This window comes from Callorhinchus milii, unplaced genomic scaffold, assembly GCF_018977255.1.
Source record: "Callorhinchus milii isolate IMCB2004 unplaced genomic scaffold, IMCB_Cmil_1.0 Scaffold4, whole genome shotgun sequence".
Taxonomy (NCBI): Eukaryota; Metazoa; Chordata; class Chondrichthyes; order Chimaeriformes; family Callorhinchidae; genus Callorhinchus; species Callorhinchus milii.
The window spans coordinates 8,042,337-8,064,826 of record NW_024704745.1 but is presented as its reverse complement, the minus strand read 5'-3'; the positions used below and the strand labels follow the sequence as shown (position 1 = coordinate 8,064,826).

Below are 22,490 nucleotides of genomic sequence, written 5' to 3'. Positions count from 1 at the left end.
TTTCATGTCGGGAGAACATCCCGAGGTGCTGGACAGTCAGGGATTTAGACCCTACCGTATATTTTTTGTGGGAGAAACATTATCAGTCTGTATAAGAAACATTTCACCGTGCATCTGAGGAACATTTCATTCATATTCATAAAATATTCGACTGCCGCATGTGTGCATGCTTTTGTGCGCTTGTGTGTGTGTGAAGGAAATTAAATGTTTTGATGCAGTGAAATGGAGACTTGCTTGACAACTGAGACCCTTTGCTCTTTATCGTTGTTATGTTATGCAGGTTTTGTGGATACAACAAATCAAAGCATCTTTCGGATGACAAAAGGATTCATTACCCGAACGGCCACAGTAAGTACTTGACAACATTATATTGCAATAAATTATTTCTATTCGAACACATTGAACGTCAGCTCTTAATAACTGGCTGGTTTTTTTGTGCCTTTAGAGATATTGCAAACTGATGCAATCTTTCTAATACATTTATTGAAAACGACACTTACTGAGGATTTTTAAAATTAGTTTTAGACATTTACAACATTGCCCGAAATTGCTATTAAATAATGTTTTTGTTTTGACAACTTCTCACTCTTTTCTGCTATGGACTACTTTCTCCTAATAAGCTCCTGGGTATTATTTAGAATTGAGAAACCCCAGGGATTTGATTCCGTGGTGCGACTCTGCACTAACACACTCAAACATTAACATATTTAGTGCCTGAAGGCCGTCAGAACACCTGAAGAACACAGCGGATTGAACCATGGAGCTTCCCAGTGGGGAGAGAATGTGAGCGAGAGAGAGGTTAAGTTATGAGAAGCTCTTACATAGATTCCAGCAGGTTACTTACAGAAAGGCAGCAGTAGGAGCTCACCTGATGGAAAGTGATTGCCTCTAAATTGCGGTGTTTCTCAGCTGGATTTCTTAATAAGGAATCTGAGTCACACCATGTCGTAACTACAAAGGTACAGTCACGTTAGGGACACGAGGTTAGGGGGCCCAATCCATTCGTGGTTGAATGTCGTGGGAGTGGAAACATAACTCTGCCTCCCCCCATCCCCCACCCTACACCCAAAAAAAATTGAGCCATATTTTTAATTTTGAGAATCGGGCGCCTAAACTTTTCTTGCACCAAGACCCCCTAAGGACATGTTACACTGGAGTTCACGCAAATGGAGACTCCTTCTGATAAGTACATGTACATATCACGCTAACTTCATTCCGTCCGTCCGAAGCAGTGTTCCCACAGGAATCACAAATTAGACCCTCGTGAGTAGAGTGGGAACAGAAAGGGGTGAAAATAATTAAGAGCGGAGGGTGGAGAAGCAATCATTTTCTTTTTTCATATAAAAAAGCAGAAAGCATAATTTGAAACATAAGAGAACCTGAAATGTGACCACATCACTTTATAGAGGCACAGGCACGAGTCAGATCAATACTGGTGACACGCACACACCTGCACACACCTGCACACGCAAACGTACACACACATCAGAACACCAGAACACCAGAACGCGTGCGCAAGAATCAGATCAATACTGGTGACACGCGCGCACACACACATGCACACACACATGCACACACACGTGTACGCACACACGCACACACACACACACGCGCACGCACACATCAGAACACCAGAACACATGCGCAAGAGCCAGATCAATATTGGTGACATGTACGTGCGAGAAAGTCAAGTCGATATTGGTGACACACACACACACACACAACACACGTGCAAGAGTCAGATTAACAGTGATCACTCACACACAGGTGAAATCAATAATCATCGGACCTTGTATCAAGTCTCTCTGCGAAACATGTACAAACCATAGTGTTAGCAGCGATGTTGAGCAAAGTCGGGCAGTAACGTTTTGATTTTCATATTAATAGTCAAACTTCCTGGACTCCGAACGTATGTGGATCCCCACACGTATGAGGACCCCAACCAAGCAGTGCACGAGTTTGCCAAGGAGTTGGACTGTTCCTTCATTGCCATCGATAAGGTTGTTGGGGCAGGTATGATTAAACCCTCTGTATGATCATTAAGTGACTGCAAATCATCTGTATCAGCTAATGAGCCAATTACCTCTTTACAAGCAATTAACCCAGAAATTATGGTCGTTTGTATGAATCCGAAAGTCATCCAACCATTAACCTTTCTGTACAGACAAAGCGAGCCCCCAGGCAGCAGATTACAATACAGCAATAATAATAATAATATCCTTGCATTTAACGTAGCACATTTCAACGTTGGGGAGACGGGACTGGGTAGGTATTTGCTTTATGGGAGTTCCCTTCTCCTCCTCCCCACCCCCCACCCCCCAAATTGATTGCTCGGGTAAGTTTCAGCTCTCACTGTTGCGGCTAAATCCTTTGCGACATTTGCAAAAAAACACAGAACTGTTTTGATACTTAGCTTGCCCCAGTTGGTAGGTAGCACTCTCGCCTCTTGATTCAGAAGGTTGTGGGTTGAAGCCCCAAGTCAGGTCTACGCTGGCACTCCAGTGCTACGCTGCATTGTCAGAGGCCCGTCTACCTGTTCAGGTGGGCATTAAAGATCCTGTGGTGTTATTCGAAAAGAGAAGGGAGTTCCTCTCCAGTGTCCTTACTGGCAATGCCCCCAGATTAAAAATTTGGTCACTCACTTCATGGCTTTTTGCGGGCCCTCGCTGTGATGACCCAGAAGTAGATCTTGAGGATGTCATGGGTTAGCATCAGGTCATTTCCTGTTACTGCCAGGGTTCTCTTCCCTCTCTGCCTTCCCTCCTCTCTACAACACCCCTCCCCCATTGCGCGGGCCCTGACACCTGACTGTTCAGCGCTTTGGGACGTCCTCCCGACGTGAAAGAAGCTCTATAAATGCCATTTTGTTGTTATTGTTGTTGTCACTCAGAGTCTCTGCACTTTGCTTGCAAACTATGGTCACAGCATCTGTCGCTTGGTTTGCAGGTGAGTTCGGGGAGGTGTGCAGCGGGCGACTAAGGTTGGCGTCCAAAAAGGAGATCTTGGTGGCCATCAAAACCCTCAAAGTTGGTTACACGGAGAAACAAAGGCGGGACTTCCTGAGTGAAGCCAGCATCATGGGGCAGTTTGACCATCCCAACATCATTCACCTGGAAGGAGTGGTCACAAAGAGTAAGGCAGCTGCTCTCCTTGGCATTGTATCGCCAGCCTTCATGTCCAACGTGCTTCATTGGCAGGGGGCATGCACTAATGGGGTTGACACCCGGAAGCACGGTTGAGGCAAAATCTCCATTAGCTTTTAAGAGCGAATTAGATAAACATTTATGTGGAGAAAAATAAAGGGGTACAGAGGTGTGTGCGCATGTGCGGGGAGGGAGGTGGGGAAGGTAAGAGAATAGGACTAATGGAAAGTTCTTTCAAAGACCCAACAGTGAGCTGAATGGCCTCCCTATTCGTGCCCTGTATATTTCTAGGGCTCCATTTCTGGAAAGCGTGTTTCCTTCTTTTTATGGTCTGCTTTTACAGCCGTCCAATTTAAACCTGTAACCATAATGTTTGTGTTGCTCTTAGGCAAGCCAGTGATGATTGCTACAGAGTACATGGAGAATGGTTCCTTGGACAGCTTTCTGCGGGTAAGTGAAGTGTGGTGGACCACACCAGGTGGTTCCAATGGAATTTGTCAAATAGTTGTTTCCTACTCGGTCAGTTTAAGATAGACTCAAAGATTAAACTCTGGAATCCCCTGCTTTGGTTGCTCTGCTTTGCCACCTCTTTGCCCATATTTGGATCACACCTGAAGACTTTCTTCTTCGACCATGCTTACCATCGCATCCCGTCTCTCCCTGGCTCGGTGTCAAACCCCCGCGCCATTGTTCATTGCTGCGAGACGCTACCCGTGTAGACTGCTGTATACATGTAAGTTGTTGAGTGTTTACTCTGTCCTGCTCCACATCCCCTCCACCATCGGCAGTCGGGCCTTCAGCTTTTCTGCCCCAACCCTTTGGAACTCCATCCCTCCACCTCGTCCCCTCCATCGCCTCCTTCAAGGCCCGTCTCAAGACCTTCCTGTCCGACCACGCCTTCGGTCATCTTCGCACCTCCACTACCCTCCACCACTCTTTAGTCTAAACCCCAGCTTGGGTGCAAATCCTTCACTGTCCAACACTTTGGAATGTCCTCCTGACCTAAAGAGTACTAGATAAATGCAATGCGTTGTGGTTGTTAATGTTGATAATCCACCTTTCCCTTTTAGAAACACGATGCGCAGTTCACAGTTATCCAGCTGGTGGGCATGCTCCGTGGGATAGCCTCTGGCATGAAGTACCTGTCAGACATGGGTTATGTCCACCGCGACCTGGCTGCTCGCAATATCCTAGTCAACAGCAACCTCGTGTGCAAAGTGTCTGACTTCGGGCTCTCCAGGGTCCTTGAGGACGACCCTGAAGCTGCATATACCACACGGGTAAGGAACCTTTAGTGTATTGGTTCAATTCCCAGTCAGGGCCAAACCTTAGGCAGATTTCTTTACTCCACATTCCTCTGTTTACCTAGCGGTATGTAGGAACCCGGATGTTAGTCGATTGGCGGATTGCTTTCCGGGGATACCAATCCCTTCAAAAACAAATGTGGTCACTTATCCACGACTGTTTGTGGGACACTGCTGTCCACAATTGGCGATTCATCCACAAAATACACAGTCAGATCCACTTACAATATTCTGTGAAGTGCCTTGAGACGTCTCAACAATGTGATAAGACACTGTATCAAATGCAAGGATTATTATTTATTATTATTACCATGCGGGGACACTGACTATTCTGCCTATTATGTGACAGCCCTACAGGGGTGAAGCTTGCAGTATTCCTTCAGTTATACTTTGATGAAGTAACATCGGTGTCAATTGTCACTGCACTTTGTGGCATGTACTGTGAAATCAAGCACTCAGGAGGTTCATGTTGAGCAGAGCGTGAGATACTCGCTCGAATGGATACCAGGAAATATTTCTGATCACAGAGGGTAGGTTGCCAGGAATGGTGGTTGAGGCCAGGACGATGGGACCCATTTAAAAAAAATAGCTTGATGTTGTGATGGGAGGGAAGGTTGGGTGGATATTCTGAAGGGGTGAGATCAGATGCGCCAAAGGGCCTTCTTCATCTGAACCAATCTTGCGATCTTGTGAAATAATATTTCCAGATACAGCTCAGGAAACAACGATTAAACCAAAAAAGATATTGCCTGCCGTATTCTCTGGAGGCTACAGTTTGATATAAAAAATATCATAGGCAAACAAAATGGCGGTTGGAAAGTCAAGACCAGTGGGGGAAGAGAGCACTGCCACCTGTTGGCTGCGCAGTGCATTACAGTGAGTTACTTTATGCTGACGCTCATAAGGAGTACCTCAAATTTTATCCCAACATGTGTCCCAGATATGAGTTGAACATTGAGGAGGGAATTGGTAGAGTTTGAGGGGGTTGGAGAGTTTAGATTCAGATACGTTTCCTACAACTTTCAAGGATGATGCCACATTTTCAGAATTAGGACCACAGAAGAGGATGGAAATAAAGCAGACAAAAAAGGTGACACAGAACAGCCACGGAGAGGAGACAGAAGAAACTAGATGGTGCTTCTAAAAGGAATGTGACATACTAGGATGAATTGGCTAGGTTAGGCCTTTTTTTCGCGAGAGAAGAGATATTTAAAGGAGGACCTAATAGAGGTGTTTAAAATTATAAAAGGGTTTGATAATGTTATCATAAGTAGGCTGTTCCCGCTGATTTGGCAGTCCATAACTAAGAGCGCAAGTATAAGATAGCGACTAGGGGATCTAAAAGAAAATTTAGGAGGAACAACTTCACACAGAGGTTAGTGAGAAATTGGACTTCGCTGCCTGAAATGGTGGCTGAATCAGATAGTGTAGATGCATTTAAGAGGAAGCTAGACCTTCACATGAGGGAGAGGAGAATAGAAGGGTATGGGAGGGAGTAAGGAACGGGTGGAGACTCATGTGGAATATAAAGACTGGCATTGACTGGTTGGGCTCAATGACCTGTTTCCATTCTGTACAGTTTATGTAAATCGTTGGAAGTTCCTGCTAATTGCAGATAAAATATTCAGACTTGGATTGAGAGCGAGAGAGAGAAAATGAAAGAATCCCTTGATAATTTTGATAATTTGATGCACTGAGTATCTACAGCTGCCTGAAATTGGTGCTGTTACAGTATTAAGTAGTTCAGATATAAACCTCACAACAGGTAAAAGTAGACTGCACACGCACATCGGGTTCTGTATAGTCATGTTCAATATTATAATAATAATAATGATCCTTACATTTATTATAGTACCTTATCACTTCGTCAAAATATCTGAAAGCACTTCCCATGATTTCACCGTAAAGTGTAGTGACTCTGTATTTGTAACTTAGGCCAGTTTATATGACTGTCGTAGCCAAGGGTTTACTGGGCGTTAATGGAGAAAAGAGCACTAAGATATTGGGGGGAATCGGTATAATGGTTGCACTTCTACCTTAGAAATAGGAGTTCCGTAATGTAGTGGTTAGTGCGCTCGCCTCACAAGTGAGAGGCCAGTGTGGGATGAAAACTTCGGCAAGTCTCCTTGCTACACACACTTCTGTTTACCTAGCAGTCAGTAGGAACCTAGTTAGTCAATTGGCAGAACCTTTCCGGGGGTAATAATCTCTCAATCCCACCATCTGTGGGACACTACTGCGCGCAATTGCCAACAAAATATACAGTCAGTTGACTTTACAATGACGTGATGAGGCACTGTATCAAATGCAAGGATTATTATTATAGCGTTGCCCACTGTAGATAGCACACAGTGGCTGTGCAATATGGAGCAGCACCCTATTTGACACAAGGCAAATTCTAATCCTACTCATAGCACTGAACTGCGTTTGTGCCCATTGCCAATCGCTTCTCTTAATGTGCTTCTTCAAGTGCTACATTATTAATGAGTTATTTATTGTTCAAGATTCAATGGTATGAAAGGCAATATTTGCTTAACATGCTGGCTATTCCCTATAAACACAAAGGTAATATTTTATAGCTCAACAACAATGTCCTTGTTCCTGCTACTCGCTGCATGTGAGAAGGGATGGTGGAGGCGTGGTTTACAACTACTTTCTGTGGAATGAAATTCTTTATAGGCACTTCCAATCAGCGTGAGTGTAAAACCTATTATGTGTGTTCTCTCTCACCATAAAATTACACTAACGGCATTCTTTTACTGCTTCATCTCAAGCTCACACACAGTTAATCCTTGCATTTGAAATAACACTTTATCATGTTGTTGAGTCGTCTCAAAACTCTTCACAGGATTTTAATAATAGTAATAATAATCCTTGCATTTGATATAGCCCCTTATCACATTGTTGAGACGTCTGAAAGTGATTCACAGGGTATACTGCAAAGTGTAGTGACTGTGCATTTTGTAGGTGAACGCAGCAGCCAGTTTGCACACAATAATGTCCTCACAAGCAGCCATGAAGAGAATGATCAATTTTTGGGGGGGAGTTGTTGCACTTTCGTCTCTGAGAAAGAAGATTTTGGGGTTCAAGCTGCACATCGGGACTTTGAGCTCGGCTGACATTCCAATACAGTGCTGAAGGAGCGCCATGTTGTCGGAGAAGGCGGCGTTTCATATGAGATGTAAAACTGAGGTCCCGTCTGTCTGTTCAGGAAGACATTAGACATCCTACGGCACTACTCAGAAATGACAAAGAACTCTCTCCTCTCTCCTGGCCAACAATCCTCCCGATAATATCAAGCATTCACTTTACGGCTATTTGTGAGACATCGCTCTGTGCAAACTTGCTGCTCTGAATACACAGTCACTGTGAAGTGCTTTGAGAAGTCTTGATTATTAGTACTGGGCTCTGGTAAAATTCCGGCAGCTGTACATTGGGATCTTATTAGCTTGCTCAATTTTCCAATTTGTCTGTCGTCCCTGGGCACATGACCATGTTGTTCTTGGTCAGCGCCCTGTGTTGGATCAATGGCTTGGAGCATAATTCCTAATTAAGCACAAGAGGAATTGAATGAAAACAGTCGGCTAAGATAACCGCTTCTTCCTCCGAGAAGGGGTCCCCTGAGGTTTCCACTTTCTTGCTTGCAATGTTCAACATAATAGAGAATATAATAACACTGGGGACAGGGATTCTTCCCACTCAGCTGCTTAACGCTCCAAGCTAAACTCCAACTTTGTAGGGTGGTCCTAGCTGAACAAGCAGCAGGAAGCTTGCCAGACAGTGCACTCAATGGCACGCTGTGTGGGTTTAGCAGGTTAAACTCCAGCCAGGCTCTTAATGCATACTTTCGGGCCCCCAAGCCTTGGCTCTCACACGTAATACTCTCTGGGATTAGGTGAGCAGGGTGCCTCCCTCTGGGGAGAGAGTGCGCCCTCCATTCCGGACACCGGGAAATCTCTGTGTGTAAGTGGCCATACGTATATGGAACTCTCAGTTTGGTTTGAATAATTTTAATTGTGATGAGTTTACACATTTATTAGATAACTGGCTGACCGAAAAAAAACAATAATCCTTACATTTTATATGGCATCTATATTATAGAAATGTCTCAAAACAGTTACAGGAAATCAAAGCACTTACAGGAATTTGTCATATAACTTGATGAATCGTCTTACACCAGTCTTACAATTGTCTTTGGGAGCTAGCTTTTAGACGATGAGGTCTATCTTATGTTCCTCACTGCAGGTAACAATGGTTTTGCTGTATGTTTCTATTTGTGATTTCATATTGTAAAGGTTTAGCAAGCTAATGACTATTTTTAGTGAAGAGCATCATGGTTCTCCCGTCGGTCTGAAAGATGACTGCATTGATACTGTCGTGCTATTCACTATCAGCGTATCGATGCACAGTCTGGGCAACCAGGTTCAAGCAGCGACCGAACAATGTCTCACAATGTCTCACAATGTCACCTATTGAGGAATAATCTTCTTGTGCCTCTTGTAGGGAGGAAAGATCCCGATCCGATGGACTGCACCGGAAGCCATTGCTTATCGCAAGTTCACCTCTGCGAGTGACGTGTGGAGTTACGGCATTGTTCTGTGGGAGGTGATGTCTTACGGCGAGAGGCCTTACTGGGAGATGTCCAATCAGGATGTGAGTGGAACAATTACAGCACAATTTACATTTATACAGCGCCTTTCATTTAGGGTGGCTGGAAGTGGGGGGCACTGGGGGATTAGAGGGGTCTCAAAGCGCTTGATAGAATATACTGCAAACTGTAGTGACTGTGTATTTGTACAGGCAAACATAACAGCTCATTTGCGCACACAACAGCAGGTGTATGGGGTAACAATTCCACCTGGTGCTAGAGTCACTCTGCCGTGTGTAGCGCTTTAGAGAATCTGTCAAATTGTTGAATTCAATCTTAACTTTGAAGCCTTTGTGTTTTGTAATTCCTTAAAAGAAACTTACAGAATTGCCAGTTTCGAAATGAAAGAACGTATTGCAGATTTTTTCAAATTGTGGTTCACACTGAAATGCTCGGTTACTGGAGGAAATCTAGACCCAGGTGGAGTTTACTCCCTTGGTTCTTTGCGCAATGTAAAACCTTTTGTGCTTGTTATTAGAGCGGAGCTGTATTTTGAAAATAGTCCATGTCCCAGACCTATTTTCTGCTCACAATATCTCTCAGCTCAGTGCTGGTGCCCCCTTAGTAAGAACGACTTGAAATTCAATAAATGCCTTTAACGTAGCACGGTGTCAAATTATCCCAGTGATACTGCACCACCCCAAGTGCACAAGCCACTTTACATCAAGGTGACAAGCTGAACAGAAATCAGATCTCTCAGGGCTATGCCCAACTTCAGTGAATTCACTGTGAGCAGTATTACATTACCAGACCTCAGCACGGGCTAAAGGTTCCTTCACCCCGTCCTCCCCCAACACCCACCCTAGAAATACATAGGAGATTGACATCAGGTGGTATTTGCATCAGCCCTATGCTGACTGCTCTTCCCCCTTCAATCCTAACAGCAGCTCAGAGCTCAGCAGGTAGATCGGGTGGGCAGCGAGCAACCCAGCCGTTTCTGAATGCGAATTTATTCATTTGTATTCATGTACGTGCATCTATTTGTGATTTTATTTTTCCTGCCAGTTGATAGTGGGCTCAGCGTTTACCTCTGAACTGCCGATTATTGGAATACGAATCCAGTTTAACTCCAGAATCCAAAGCGTAGCCCATCCGATCCGTATCTGAGACAGGTTTGAACCTCAGTCCAAATGGATCCAGGTTCTCCTCCCAGCGGTCAAATTATTTTTAATTTAGCAAAGAACAATGTAACTCCATTTAGTTGCAAATGTCTGGTTCGTGGGGCAAAGCAGTCTCTTAAGTGTGTTGTCCATTTGTGCACCATCTATTCATGCACTCAACCCACGACTGTTTGTGGGACACTGCTGTGCGCAATTGGCTGCCGCGTTTCGCCCACAAAATACACAAACACTACACTTTACAGTGTATTCTGTGAAGCGCTTTGAGTTGTCTTGAAGATGCGACAAGGTGCTATATCAAATGCAAGGATTATTCTTATCTCTGCTGGGCGGGGCTGCGATCTCACAAGCATCTCTTACCAAAGGCTCTCCCTGTCCCTTTCACTCCTCTGTCTCACCACCATCATACTAGGCACACAGAGGGTTAAAGGTCAGGGCTTTGAGTTTACAGAGTTGGCTGACACTCCAGTGCAGTGCGAGAGGAGCCTCGTCCTTTAGGTGAGATGCTAAACCTAGGTCCCGTCTGCTTGTTGAGGGGGACATTAAAGATCCTGCAACGCTGCTCGCAAAGAGAAGGGAGTTTCTGCCAGTGTCCTGGCCAACAATTCCCCAGATAAAGTTGGTCGTTCACTTCATAGCTGTTCTCGAGACATTACTATATGCAAATTGGCTGCCACATTCGTCCACAAAACACACAGTCATTCGCAGCGATTTACCTGTTAAACGCTTTGAGACATTCTTGACTTTTAAGTGCTAAATCGAATACAAGTATTATTATTAATAATAGTGATAACTTTGTGGCGCTTATTAACATTTTTGCATTCCTTGTGTTAATTCCCATAATGTGATGCAATTCCTCAGACTTTACCCCCCCCCCCCATTCTCCTCTCCTGTTTCTCATTTACTAATAATAACCCTCTCCTCCAAGGAGCAGGGCTCAGGAGTGACGGAGTGATCCACCTTCTATTTTTTTCTCTCTCTTAACTGTGTCGTCCAGGTAATTAAAGCGGTCGACGAAGGCTATCGGCTGCCACCCCCCATGGACTGCCCAGCTGCCCTGTATCAGCTGATGCTGGACTGTTGGCAAAAGGACAGGAACAACAGGCCCAAATTCGAGCAGATTGTCAGCATCCTGGACAAGCTGATCCGCAATCCCAGCAACCTCAAGATCATCACCAACACGGCAGCAAGGTGACACCCTGTTTGTGCTGTCGCTCTATAACACAAACTTCTATGGCGCCGAAGCTGGTTCTTTGCACACGCTTAACCTCCCACCCTCCACAATCGTGTATTTGACAAGCAAATATAGGCGCGTATTTGTAACTGTTTAAGTTGTGGAAAATGCAGCTTGGGATTGGTTTGTGTCATCTTGGACTAATGCCTCTGAGTCAGAAGGGTGTGGGTTCAAGCCCTGCCCCAGCTCTTTGATCTCACATAGTCTAAGCGACACTCCAATGCAGTGGTGGGGGAGCGCTCCATTGTTAAGAGATGCCATCCTTTGGATGGTACGTTAAACCAAGGTCTCATCTGCTTGTTCAGGTGGACATTAAAGATCTTAGCATTATTCAAAAAGAGGAAGGAGTTTCTCCTGGTGTCCTGGCCAATAAACCCCCAGATAAAATTTGTTGTTCACTTTATGGCTATTTGTGGGGCATTGTCATGCCCAAATCGGCTACCACCTTTCCCCAGAAAATACACAGTCACTACACTTTACACTATATCCTGTGAAGCATATTGAGACCTCCTCCCAAAGAGAAAGATGCTATGTCAAATGCAAGGATTCTTGTTTTATTTCATTATTTATTCACCTTCAGTGTGTAAGGGAGTAAATCTGCAGTCACTGTGCACAGGCAAGTTTCCTTACTCCACACGCCTCTGTTTACCTAGCAGGTAAGTCGGTAACCTGGTTGTTAGTCGATTGGCGGATCACTTTTTGGGGGTAATAATCGCTTCAGAAAAATAAATAAATAAAATCATAATTTGGTTCACTCAATCCACGACTGTTTGTGAGACACTATTGTGCACAAATTGCCTGTCGTATTTTGCTCACAAAATATACAGTCAATTCACTTTGCAGTATATTCTGAGAATTTAGAGAGATGAAGGTGGTAGCAGGAGGGAGAGGGAAATGAGGTGGAGATGAAAACTGAGAAAAAAATACCCCCATGACTTGGCGGATTGCTTTTCGGGGGTAATAAAGTGATCCGCCAAGTCATGGGGGTATTTTAGACGTCTCAATTATGTGATAAGGCGCTATATCAAATATAAGGATTATTATTACATTCTATATTACCTTAGATGACTATGGTTGTGTTACCAGAACGTGTGCTTCCGACACGTATTTTAGGTCTGTCTGGTCCATTATATTTAACCAAAGGTCGATGTTCTGAACGAAACTCAAGCTGATTAGAACTTTCCCCGCTCATCACAGTGAAGATTTACTGGGGTCTGGTCTGATGAAAGGAAGAATTAGTCATTTTCCAGAAGCATTAACAATGTGGTAGGAAACAGCAGGACAGCAGCTCACCTTGTAAGCGCAGCAGAGTATAAACACACCTAATTTGCCTGTTCCAGTCAGGAGTGAGAGGGCATGTGACCTAGCCAATAAATTGCGGGTTCGGGGCCACGAATAGGCATGTGGGTCACATGGGGATGCCTGTAAATGTTCTGAAATACCTCCGTTCCCTGGGTTTCATGCTGAGACGTTGCAGACTCTTCACAGTCAGATCCAAATTCCTTCAGAATACTGCCTTGTCCAGATGTCCTCCCTCAGGAGGGAAACAGCTCATATCTTTGAATTCGCTGGGGGGAAACTGCACAAATCTGGTAATCCTAGATTTCATTCACAAGTTCACCCAACTTTAGCCTCATGCCATATGTTCACTCAAGTGACCTGGAGCATCATAAGTCATGGGGGTATTTGTTTTTCTCAGTTTTCATCTCCTCCTCATTTCCCTCCCCCTCCTGCTGCCATCTTCTTCTCTCTAAATTGTCAGCTTGGCTCAGTTGGCAGCTCGCTCACCTCTGGGTTTCCGGGTTGTGAGTTCGTGCCTCACATCAAAACTTGACCTTGTGGTCCAGGCAAGGTTGACATTGCAGTCTGGTGCAGTTAGGTATGGGGTAAAGGGATAGACGCTACATTGACAAGGTTACCATCCTTAGGGTAAGATGTTAAACTGTTCAGGTGGATGTTAAAGATCTCACAACGCTTCTCAAAATGGTTTGTCCTCCAGATTGATTGTTCCTTTACCCTGTGGCTGTTTGTGGGACCCTGCTGTGTGCAGAATGGTTGTTGCATTTGCCTACAAATTAGTTAGCAATTCCCTGAGAAGCATTTTGAGACATTTAGACATTATGAAATGGATGAATCATCATTATTATTAATCCTTGCATTTGATGTAGCGCCTTTCACATTGGGAAGCCATCTCAAAGCAACTCAGGATTCACTGTAAAGTGCAAAAACTGTGTATTTTATAGGCAAAGATCCATGATGCAGGAATACAATTGCCAGGCTGCATCTGCCTACCCCAACCAAGTAACTATTCTTCATGTCAGCCTACCCCAGTGACTGTGAGTGTTGGCAGGCTAGTTGACCTTGGACCCTACCTATCCGGCTCTGCCTTCCATATACATGTGCTCTCCAGAGGTTCGAAACCCTCACATGGTCTTAGCCTTCAGAACATTGGCTTAAAATTTAAGATTGTGCAGTTTTATTTTGAAAATTTCAGTATTTTTTATTCAATTCAGGTTTAATTTGGAAGCCAGCTTCCAAATTGAGCTGCTGCATTCATCTACACAATACACAGTCATTACACTTCACAGTAAATCCTGTGAAGCACTTTGAGACATCTCAATAATGTGAATAGGGACTATATCAAATGCAAGGACTATTATTACTGTAATGTTTCCTTTGGAAAGATTTGTGAGCAATTGCAAATAATGCAGGGAGAGAGAGAGAGAGAGAGCAGGAGTAAGAGAAAATAAAAGTGTTGACAGGGTGAGTAGAGATTAGTAGAGGTTTTTAAAATTTATTACTGTTATTTAAAATAGATTTTTTGTTGCTAGTTTTCCGAGTGGATCAGGGCTAATATTATAGTCTTAAAGCTTGTCTGATATTGTCGTAGCTTTGTGACTATTATATTAATGACATGAGCTTTAGTCTCACAACGCAGGAGCTGCAAAATATACAGAACCAGCTGGCCTACAAAGATGAGAATCTATAAAATCCTGCCAGCAGCCAAAGGGTTACACCCAACAGTAACAAACGTGCCTTTGATATCCGAACAGCTTCGCTGGCATAATGTTGGGGTGTGTTTGAGTGATTTAACATATTGGGAATCCGCCCATTCAGTTCATTCAATGGCCACCAACCTGATTTATGGCCCCCCACCCCATTCACCCCACTGTCACCACTTAGGCTTTCAGTCCACCTACCTCCACTCTCTTGAACTCCATCCTGGAGTCCCTCCAACTCGCTCCCTCCCTCACCTCTTTCAAGATCCAGCTGAAGTCCTACCTCTTTGACCGCGCTTTCGGTCATTTTTCCCATCCCCACCCCCCTCGGCTCCCACCCCCAGCTCTGGGGTGGTAAATGCCAGCCAGGCTTGTTAAGCGCCTTGGGACAGCCTCCTGACGTGTAAAGCGCTATATAAATGTAAATTTGTATTGTATTGTATCAGCTGAATGCTATTTTTAAACAAAAGTGGAAGGAAAGTAGGCTGGCCCACAGCGAAGCAGTCTAAGGGTTATAACAAATGCATTTATAATTTATGTGCACGTGGCAATCAAAGGTACCTGGAATGAATAAGAAAAGAGAACAGATTCTTGTTTCTGGCAACGAGAACGCAAAAAGACCAAAGCAATTCAGTTTGCATCAAGTCCTTTAGGAAACAGATGCTTGCTGAGTGAGCACATACTGCTACCAGCAGAGGCTGAGAGCGCGACTCAGGAAACAGTGGACTCATATGTGAGCCTCACCTGAATATAATTTATACACACTGCGGGAACCATTAAAAAAAAACTTGTCCTGTAATTCTTCCATTGGTCTGTTGCAGCACACGTCTGATCGAGTTTGAAGCACTTAATATACAGCTCTTAGGAACTGTTTTACAAATGCGGTCCATTGCTCATCATGAGTCAAGTAGACTGTTAGCATTGTGTCTGCGGGAAGCAGAGGGAAAAACCTCCATTAATCCAGTGGGGTTTCATTTCAATTGCCTCCCATCTTGATTCTCAGTCACAGGATGCTTTGCGACTAGTTTCAGACATAATGCAAATGTATGTTTTTTCACATAAATAGAGAAAGTTGGCTGAGCAGTTAAACCCAACAGAGCATCATAATCTCAGGTTTGATCTGGGCTGAATTATTTTATCCCAACTGGGACACCATTTGTGGTGTTACAATTGGAACCGGGCTCAGTATACCAGGTCAGTCGGTAGAGATAATTTGGCCAGGCTTCTTGCCCCTGATGCTTATTCAGTGACCAACGCTAGAAGTGCTCACATGTGGACGATGGGTTAGGACAAGATTGAGCTGCTCACTAGTTCATTTGAATACAACGGATCTGCCTGTTTTAAGACAATAATAATAATCCTAGTAAATGTGGCAGCAAATTGCGCACAGCAGTGTCCTACAAACATTCGTGGATTAAGTGACCAATTTTTTTTTTTGAAAAGCGATCCATTAATTTACTAGCAACTGGGTTCCTACTTACTGCTAAGTCAACAGAGGCATGTGGAGTAAGGAAACGTGCCTACGATTCCACCCCGCCAGGAATCGAACCTAAGTCCTCTCACTTGAGAGGCGAACGTGCTAACCACTATGCTACAGGACTTAACAGGATCCAGATTACCTACACAACCTTGTTTTCTAAATTCATTGTGCTACTAGGACTTGCCAGGAATTGAGACCAAACTTCTGAATTGTGGGTTGCTGAGGGAATTATAAGAAAACATGGGTCAGCCTGGGACAGTTGGTAGCATTCTCGCCTCAAAGTCAGAAGGTTGTGCATTCAAGCCCTCACATTGTGACTTGGTACTCATAGAGCCTAGGCTGACACTTCAGTGCAGTGCAGGTGGTGGAGGAGGAGGGGATTGCATTGTTAGAGGTGCCGTCCTGTGGGTAAGATGTTAAACTGAGGTTCTTTTCTGCGTGTTCAGGTATATGTTAAAGATCCCATAAGACTATTCAAAAAATGAAGGAAGTTTCTCCTGATGTCCTGGTGAACAGCTATCCCCCCACCCAAAAAAATAATGATAATAATTTGCTCATTCACTTCATGGCTGTTTGTGAACATTGTTATGTGCAAATGAGCTGTCTCGTTTGCCTACAAACACACCGTGACGACACTTACAGTATATCCTGTGAAGCACTTTGAGACATCCTCCTAACGCGAAAGGCACTATATCAATTGTAAGGAGGATTATTGTTTATTATTATAGACAGAGTCCTCTAAGGTCTCTTGATAAAAATTGACTCCACGTAGCACACTTTCATTAGGTTCTTCATTCTTTCCGCCTGGATTGAAACTGAGTCATCAGTGCAGCAGAATAGGATTGCACAGTTCAATAGGATACTGATCAGCCATTACTTAAATTGGAGCATTGATTTCTAGCACTGTTTCCTAATCCTGCCTAGAGCCTCAGGGAGCATCCACTAACCCATTGAAATCCTGTAGTGATTTCAGTCTAAACAATAGGGTTAATATTGATCAAGCTTCTAAAGTTCTAGTAAGTCACGGGTGCATTTATACAACTCCCCTCAAGCAAGATAGTGTCTCGGAGCAATATGCAGTGGCAGGAACAAGGGCAAAAAAGGAAAGGAAGTGCCCATAGGTGTGATCGAAGAGGTAGGTCTTAAGGTGAGATTTAAAGATGGATAGAGGGGGTGAGGTGGAGGGATTAAGCCAGGGTGGCTCCAGGGGTTAGGGATGTAGCAATAGAAGGCACTGCCTATGGTGGCCCAAAGGGGTCGGCCGACACAAGACAGTTCTCTGTTAGCTGAGCAAAATGGGCAGGTCAGAAAGGCAGGGAGGTGCTTGGGCATGTAATGATTTGTATGTGAGTGTGAGGGTCTAGAAATCAATCCTTTCACAGAAAGTGGAGCCTAGCATCATTGCCCTCAATTTCTTGGCAGCTTGTTCCAGTCATGAGTTGCCCTCTGGGAAAAGAAATACTTCCTGGCGTCTAACCAGAAATCTGTCCCAATTTCACATGCTTAACAGAAGGAGCTGAGGTTAATTGCAGAACCCCTATGCTGCCCTGACTCAGATCATCTAACTCAAAAACTACCATTGCTGAATTTATCCTCCTATAGTGCTGGGCGGTAATGACCCAACTAGCCACTGGATTTCAGTCTCGAGAGAAGCTGACTCATAGAGATGTATAACGTTTTAAATGGCATTGAAAAAGTAAACAAGGTCACCACTGTAGGATCTAAAAGATAGTAGAACAAGAGGACAAGGGTTTCTCTTTCTATTCAACAGTGCCTTTGGTCACCTTCCTCCCCATCCCCCTGGCTCAGCGCCGGGATCCGTTACTGTAAAGCGCTCTGAGATGCCGTCCGGTGTGGAGGGCGCTATATAAATCCAAGTTGTTGTTGTTGTAGAGTTGCAAAGGACCATTTCAGGACAAGCACCAAGAAATTTATCTTTCCTCAGCGGGTAATCAACAAGTGGAACAGGTTGCTCATTTTAAAAGCAGCTCCACAATAATAATACTATTATTATTATTACTAATAATACTTGTATTTGATATAGCCTCTTATCACATCGTTGAGACATCTCAAAGAGCTTCACAGAATATACTGTAGCGTGAATTGACTGTGTATTTTGTGGGCAAAACAATGCTGCAATGGGGGAATGATAGGGTGGATGTTCTGAAGGGATGAGATCGGATGGGCCTAAGTACCTTCTTCAACCGAACTCACCTTGTGATCTTGTGGATAAACTCACTGGGCTATCAGGGTAAGCTACAGACTTATTTTAACTCTCGGTGACTGGAACATAGCACCGAGCCTGTACTGTCATTTTATTAGCGCCTTGGGACGTCCTCCCGATGTGAAAGGCGCTCTATAAACGTAATTTTGTTGTTGTTGTCGTTGTATTAGCTGGTGGCAGCTCTTTATCTTTTTAATCCTATTTCCATGACTTTTCTCCATATCCCCTAATGCCCTCACTTCCCAAGTGTCTTATCCATCTCCCTTTTAAACAGCTCCAATTGATTCTGCATCTACTGGGGGCAGTGCTTCCTGCAGCCCATATTGGCGGGCAATACACAGGCAAATTCCTCCCGGTCAGCAAAATCAGTGTGTCAAGCGGAAATTTGCTTATCGGATCCTTTTAAGTGAGAAATCTATATATTAAAAAAAAAACTAGGCAGCCCAACGACCTTCCAGGGTCTTCAGCAAAGTCTAGTGGAGATTTAATTTAACCTCCTCTCTCCTTTCCTTCTTCCCTCTCCGGCCTCCAACCATACTCACACACACAAATAATTATAGCATCTCCATCGCTTCAGTCTTAGAAGCGAAAAAGCAAGGAAAAATGTTCAGGAATGAGAATTCAACCCATTTATTGACATCAAGCGTGATAGTCACTCACACTTGTAACAAACAATAGCAAGTAATACAACTGCTAATAATTTTTGCATTTGATATAGCACCTTATCATGTTGTCAAAATGTGTCAAAGAGCTTTGCAGGAGACACTGTACATTGATGTGATTATGTACAGTAGGCGTTCCCACAAACAGCCACGGAGCGAGAGACCAATTTTATTTGTGGGATTATCGGCCAGGACACCGGTAGAGATAAACCCCCTTCTCTTTTCTCTATTAAGTATATATTCAACGAGCATCAACTACTAACTTCATAAGATTCTATTGTTAGGTCTGATACTCGCTCATTCCCATTTTTTGTGGGGGGGGAAGTGGGGGAGGGTGGGGGTGCTGGGGGGGGCATCAGGAAAGGGCTGACCTATCGGGGATTTGTTTGACATCATTATACGTCGTATATGGGGGAAATGAAAGATAAAAGTTTGCGGTCCAGTCGGGCGTGGGTAATGTCCTCCTTTGGATCCTTTGCTCCGCTGCAGCACAGGCACAAGCTGGTCAGCTTGAAGCATGACGGCTGCACAGTGGTCGGTCGCTGCCGCAATCTGACAGCATTGAACATACGAGCCCTCGGTGGCAGATAAATTCTGCGGCTGTGCTGAGAAGCTGCGTGGAGCCTGGAAGCTCCCGCTGTGCTGGCAGCGTTACTTCACAGCAGAACTGCTCTGCGCTCACTCCTGCCTTCCTGCTTTCCTTCCAATTAGGCCGTCAAACCTGCTGCTTGACCGGAACAGCGCGGACATCAGCGCATTCCGCTCTGTGGGCGACTGGCTGGACGGTGTCCGCGTCGGACAGTACAAGGACAGCTTCACAGGGGCCGGATACACCTCCAGCGACATGGTGGCCAAGTTAACCTCAGAGTAAGATGCCTTTTTTTTTCTGTTGTCCGATGCAAATGGTCAATTTCTCAGCGGCGGAGTTCACAAATCACTGCTCAGATGCTTAACGTTCAACCAGCCATTAGCCTTCGCTTTGTGGGGATCTTGGTTTTAGACTGTGATAATCGGGGATCTCAGCTCATTGCGGAGGTTTCCTCTCTGAGCTTCGTGAACGTGCTAGCAAAGAGACAGCCCAGTGTCAAAGTGTCAGTGGGTTAGTTTAATAGTGCAGCATGATTTAAGATAAGATAATGCTTGCATTTGATATAGCACCTTATCATTGTCATCGAAACATCTCAAAGCACTTCAAGGGCTCTAACTGTGAGGTGTATTAATTTGTACTTATAGGCAAACACCCACAATCCACTGTGGGTTTTACCAATTTTAAGTCTGGAAAGAAACCAAGAACCACAATAACTTTTGTTTTTATAGAGCCCTTTATGTAGCATAATGTCTCAGAGAGTTTTACCGGGACAGGGTCACATGCAGAGCAAGGGAGCGGGGGGGAAGGGAGGTGATCGTCAGTGCAGTCAAAGAGGTAGGTTTTTATCGAGATGGAGGAGTAAAAGCACAGAGGTGCAAATATACAGAATATACTGTAAAGTGAATTGGCTGTATATTTTATGGGCGAAATGGTTGGGGTGTAATAGCTGAATATATAACATCCTCAGCCTTTTGTGGGTTTGAACTATCCTGGCCTGTTAATGCACTCGCTCCCAATCTTTGATTTTCTTACCATTTTCTCTAAAAGCATCCTGTTTCCCAGACATCTTAATCTGCTAATAAATCTGTCCAGCAAAACATCTGACTTGATTTTACCATAATCGCCTTGAAATGCAGTGACGAGAGTTAACCCTTTGAGTACTGGAATTTAGAAACAGGAAGAGGCCTTTCAGCCCATTGAGCCAATTCCGTTAGTTTATCAGATCATGGCAGATCTTTTCATCTGACACTCACAAATCCTCTTTAAATACTGTTGCAGAATTCTTGTTTTAACCCTAACCATCATTATCAAAATCTTTTACTTCCACAATACAACACAAAATTACAATACAAAATTACATTGTAAAGCGCCTTTCACATCGGGAGAACGTTCCAAGGCGCTGGACAGTTTAGATACATGGTAGAGCTCCCTCTGTGTTCTCAACTCTGCCTCCAGTGACATGCGCCAGCCTTAGTGTTTTGTACTCAGTTGACCTTCAACCAGTGGAAAATCCTTAATGCGGCCAAAGGTTAGGATGAATTGCCTGGAAAATTGTTCCTTGAAATGACTGAATTATTAATCATCTTGTTAACATTCCTTCATGCCTCAGATGAACCTGGCAATGTTGCGATTCGAAATGGTGTTGAAAGCAAATCATTATCAGCCAACTCTCAGCAGGGTGACTCTGAAATAAAACGGTGCCCAAATCAAAATATGCCCCTTCCAATAAATAATAAATAATGATTAATAATTCTTGCACTTCACGTAGCGCCTTTCACACCAGGAAGACATCTCAAAGCGCTTCACAGGATATTTCACTGGAAATTATAGTGACTGTATTCTGTAAGCGAACATGGCAGACAGTTGTCTCACAATAGCCCACAAACAGCCGTGATGTGAATGACCAATTTTATTTAGGGGATTGTTGACCAAAACACCAGGAGAAACTCCCTTCTCATTTTGAGAGTCGCACACAATATCTTTAACGTTCACCTGAGTAGTTAGACAGGACCTCGGTTTACATCCAAAAGAAGGCACCTGCGACAATGCAGTGCTTTCCCAGCAGTTCACTGTAGTGTCGGCCAAAACTATGTGAGTTCAAAGTACCAACATGGGGCTTGAACCCACAACCTTCTGACTCGTAGACAAGATTAATAATAATAATAATCCTTACATTTGATACAGCGTCTTATTGCGTTTTCGAGACTTCTCAAAGCGCCTCACAGCGTATACTGTAAGGTGAATTGACTGTACAATTTGTGGGCAAAACGTGGCAGCCAATTGCGCACAGCAGTATCCCACAAACAGTCGTGGATTGAGTAACCAAATTATTATTATTAAGACTACTACCATTTAAAGCCAGGGAAGGATGCTATATTTGACCTTTGTGACCCTGGGCTAGTGAGGGGAAATGGGATGAAATTAGTCCTGCACAAATTGTCATGGGCTATTTGTTTTTAGAACATTTCTTGGCTGAGAAAAGGCCAAAAAAAACATCTAAGAATGCAGAAAGCAAAACAGTGCAAGATGGCCTTCAGGATCGCAATCGCTGTTATCAAATTGTTATCCAATTTAGTAGCAAATCAGGTAGTTTCTTTAATTTTTTTTATTAAATTCAGTCCTGATTAGATCATTGGCGAGAGGGTTGTGGGAACGTGGAATGCACTGCCCCAGAGGGCTGGAGGGTGCAGAATTGAAGGGTTTGTTTAAGAGGGAGACAGAGAGACAAAGAGAGAGAGAGAACGACGCACATGCACGCGCACACACTACACGCACAAAGAGTGGTTATTAAGGCATCCTTGCCTTGAGGAGTCCTTTAGCGTATTGGTTATAGCACTTACTTTGCAAGCGAGAGGCAGGGCAAAACCTTAAGCAAGTTTTCTTGCTCCACACTCCTCTATTTACCTAGCAGTAAGCAGAAACCCAGTTGTTAATCGATTGGCATATTGCTTTCCAGGGATTACTTAATCCAGGACTGTTTTGGGGACACTGCTGTGCGCAATTGGCTGCAGCGTTTGGCCCACAAAATATACTTGATAAGGCACTATATCAAATGCAAGGATTATTATTATTATACGATGAAAAGTTGG

The 22,490-nt window shown here is 44.0% G+C and overlaps 1 protein-coding gene across 1 annotated transcript in view; it reads left to right on the top strand.

Annotated features, from left to right (window-relative positions):
- The window catches only part of epha3 (eph receptor A3), a 112,688-nt gene that overhangs the window by 87,231 nt on the left and 2,967 nt on the right, over positions 1–22,490 (top strand). Inside the window, exons 9-16 of the mRNA XM_007895703.2 lie at positions 281–348; positions 1,888–2,013; positions 2,947–3,132; positions 3,532–3,593; positions 4,214–4,423; positions 8,951–9,100; positions 11,211–11,404; positions 19,524–19,679. Of these exons, the coding sequence (XP_007893894.1) occupies positions 281–348; positions 1,888–2,013; positions 2,947–3,132; positions 3,532–3,593; positions 4,214–4,423; positions 8,951–9,100; positions 11,211–11,404; positions 19,524–19,679 (1,152 nt within the window). The remainder of the gene's footprint in view (positions 1–280; positions 349–1,887; positions 2,014–2,946; positions 3,133–3,531; positions 3,594–4,213; positions 4,424–8,950; positions 9,101–11,210; positions 11,405–19,523; positions 19,680–22,490) is intronic.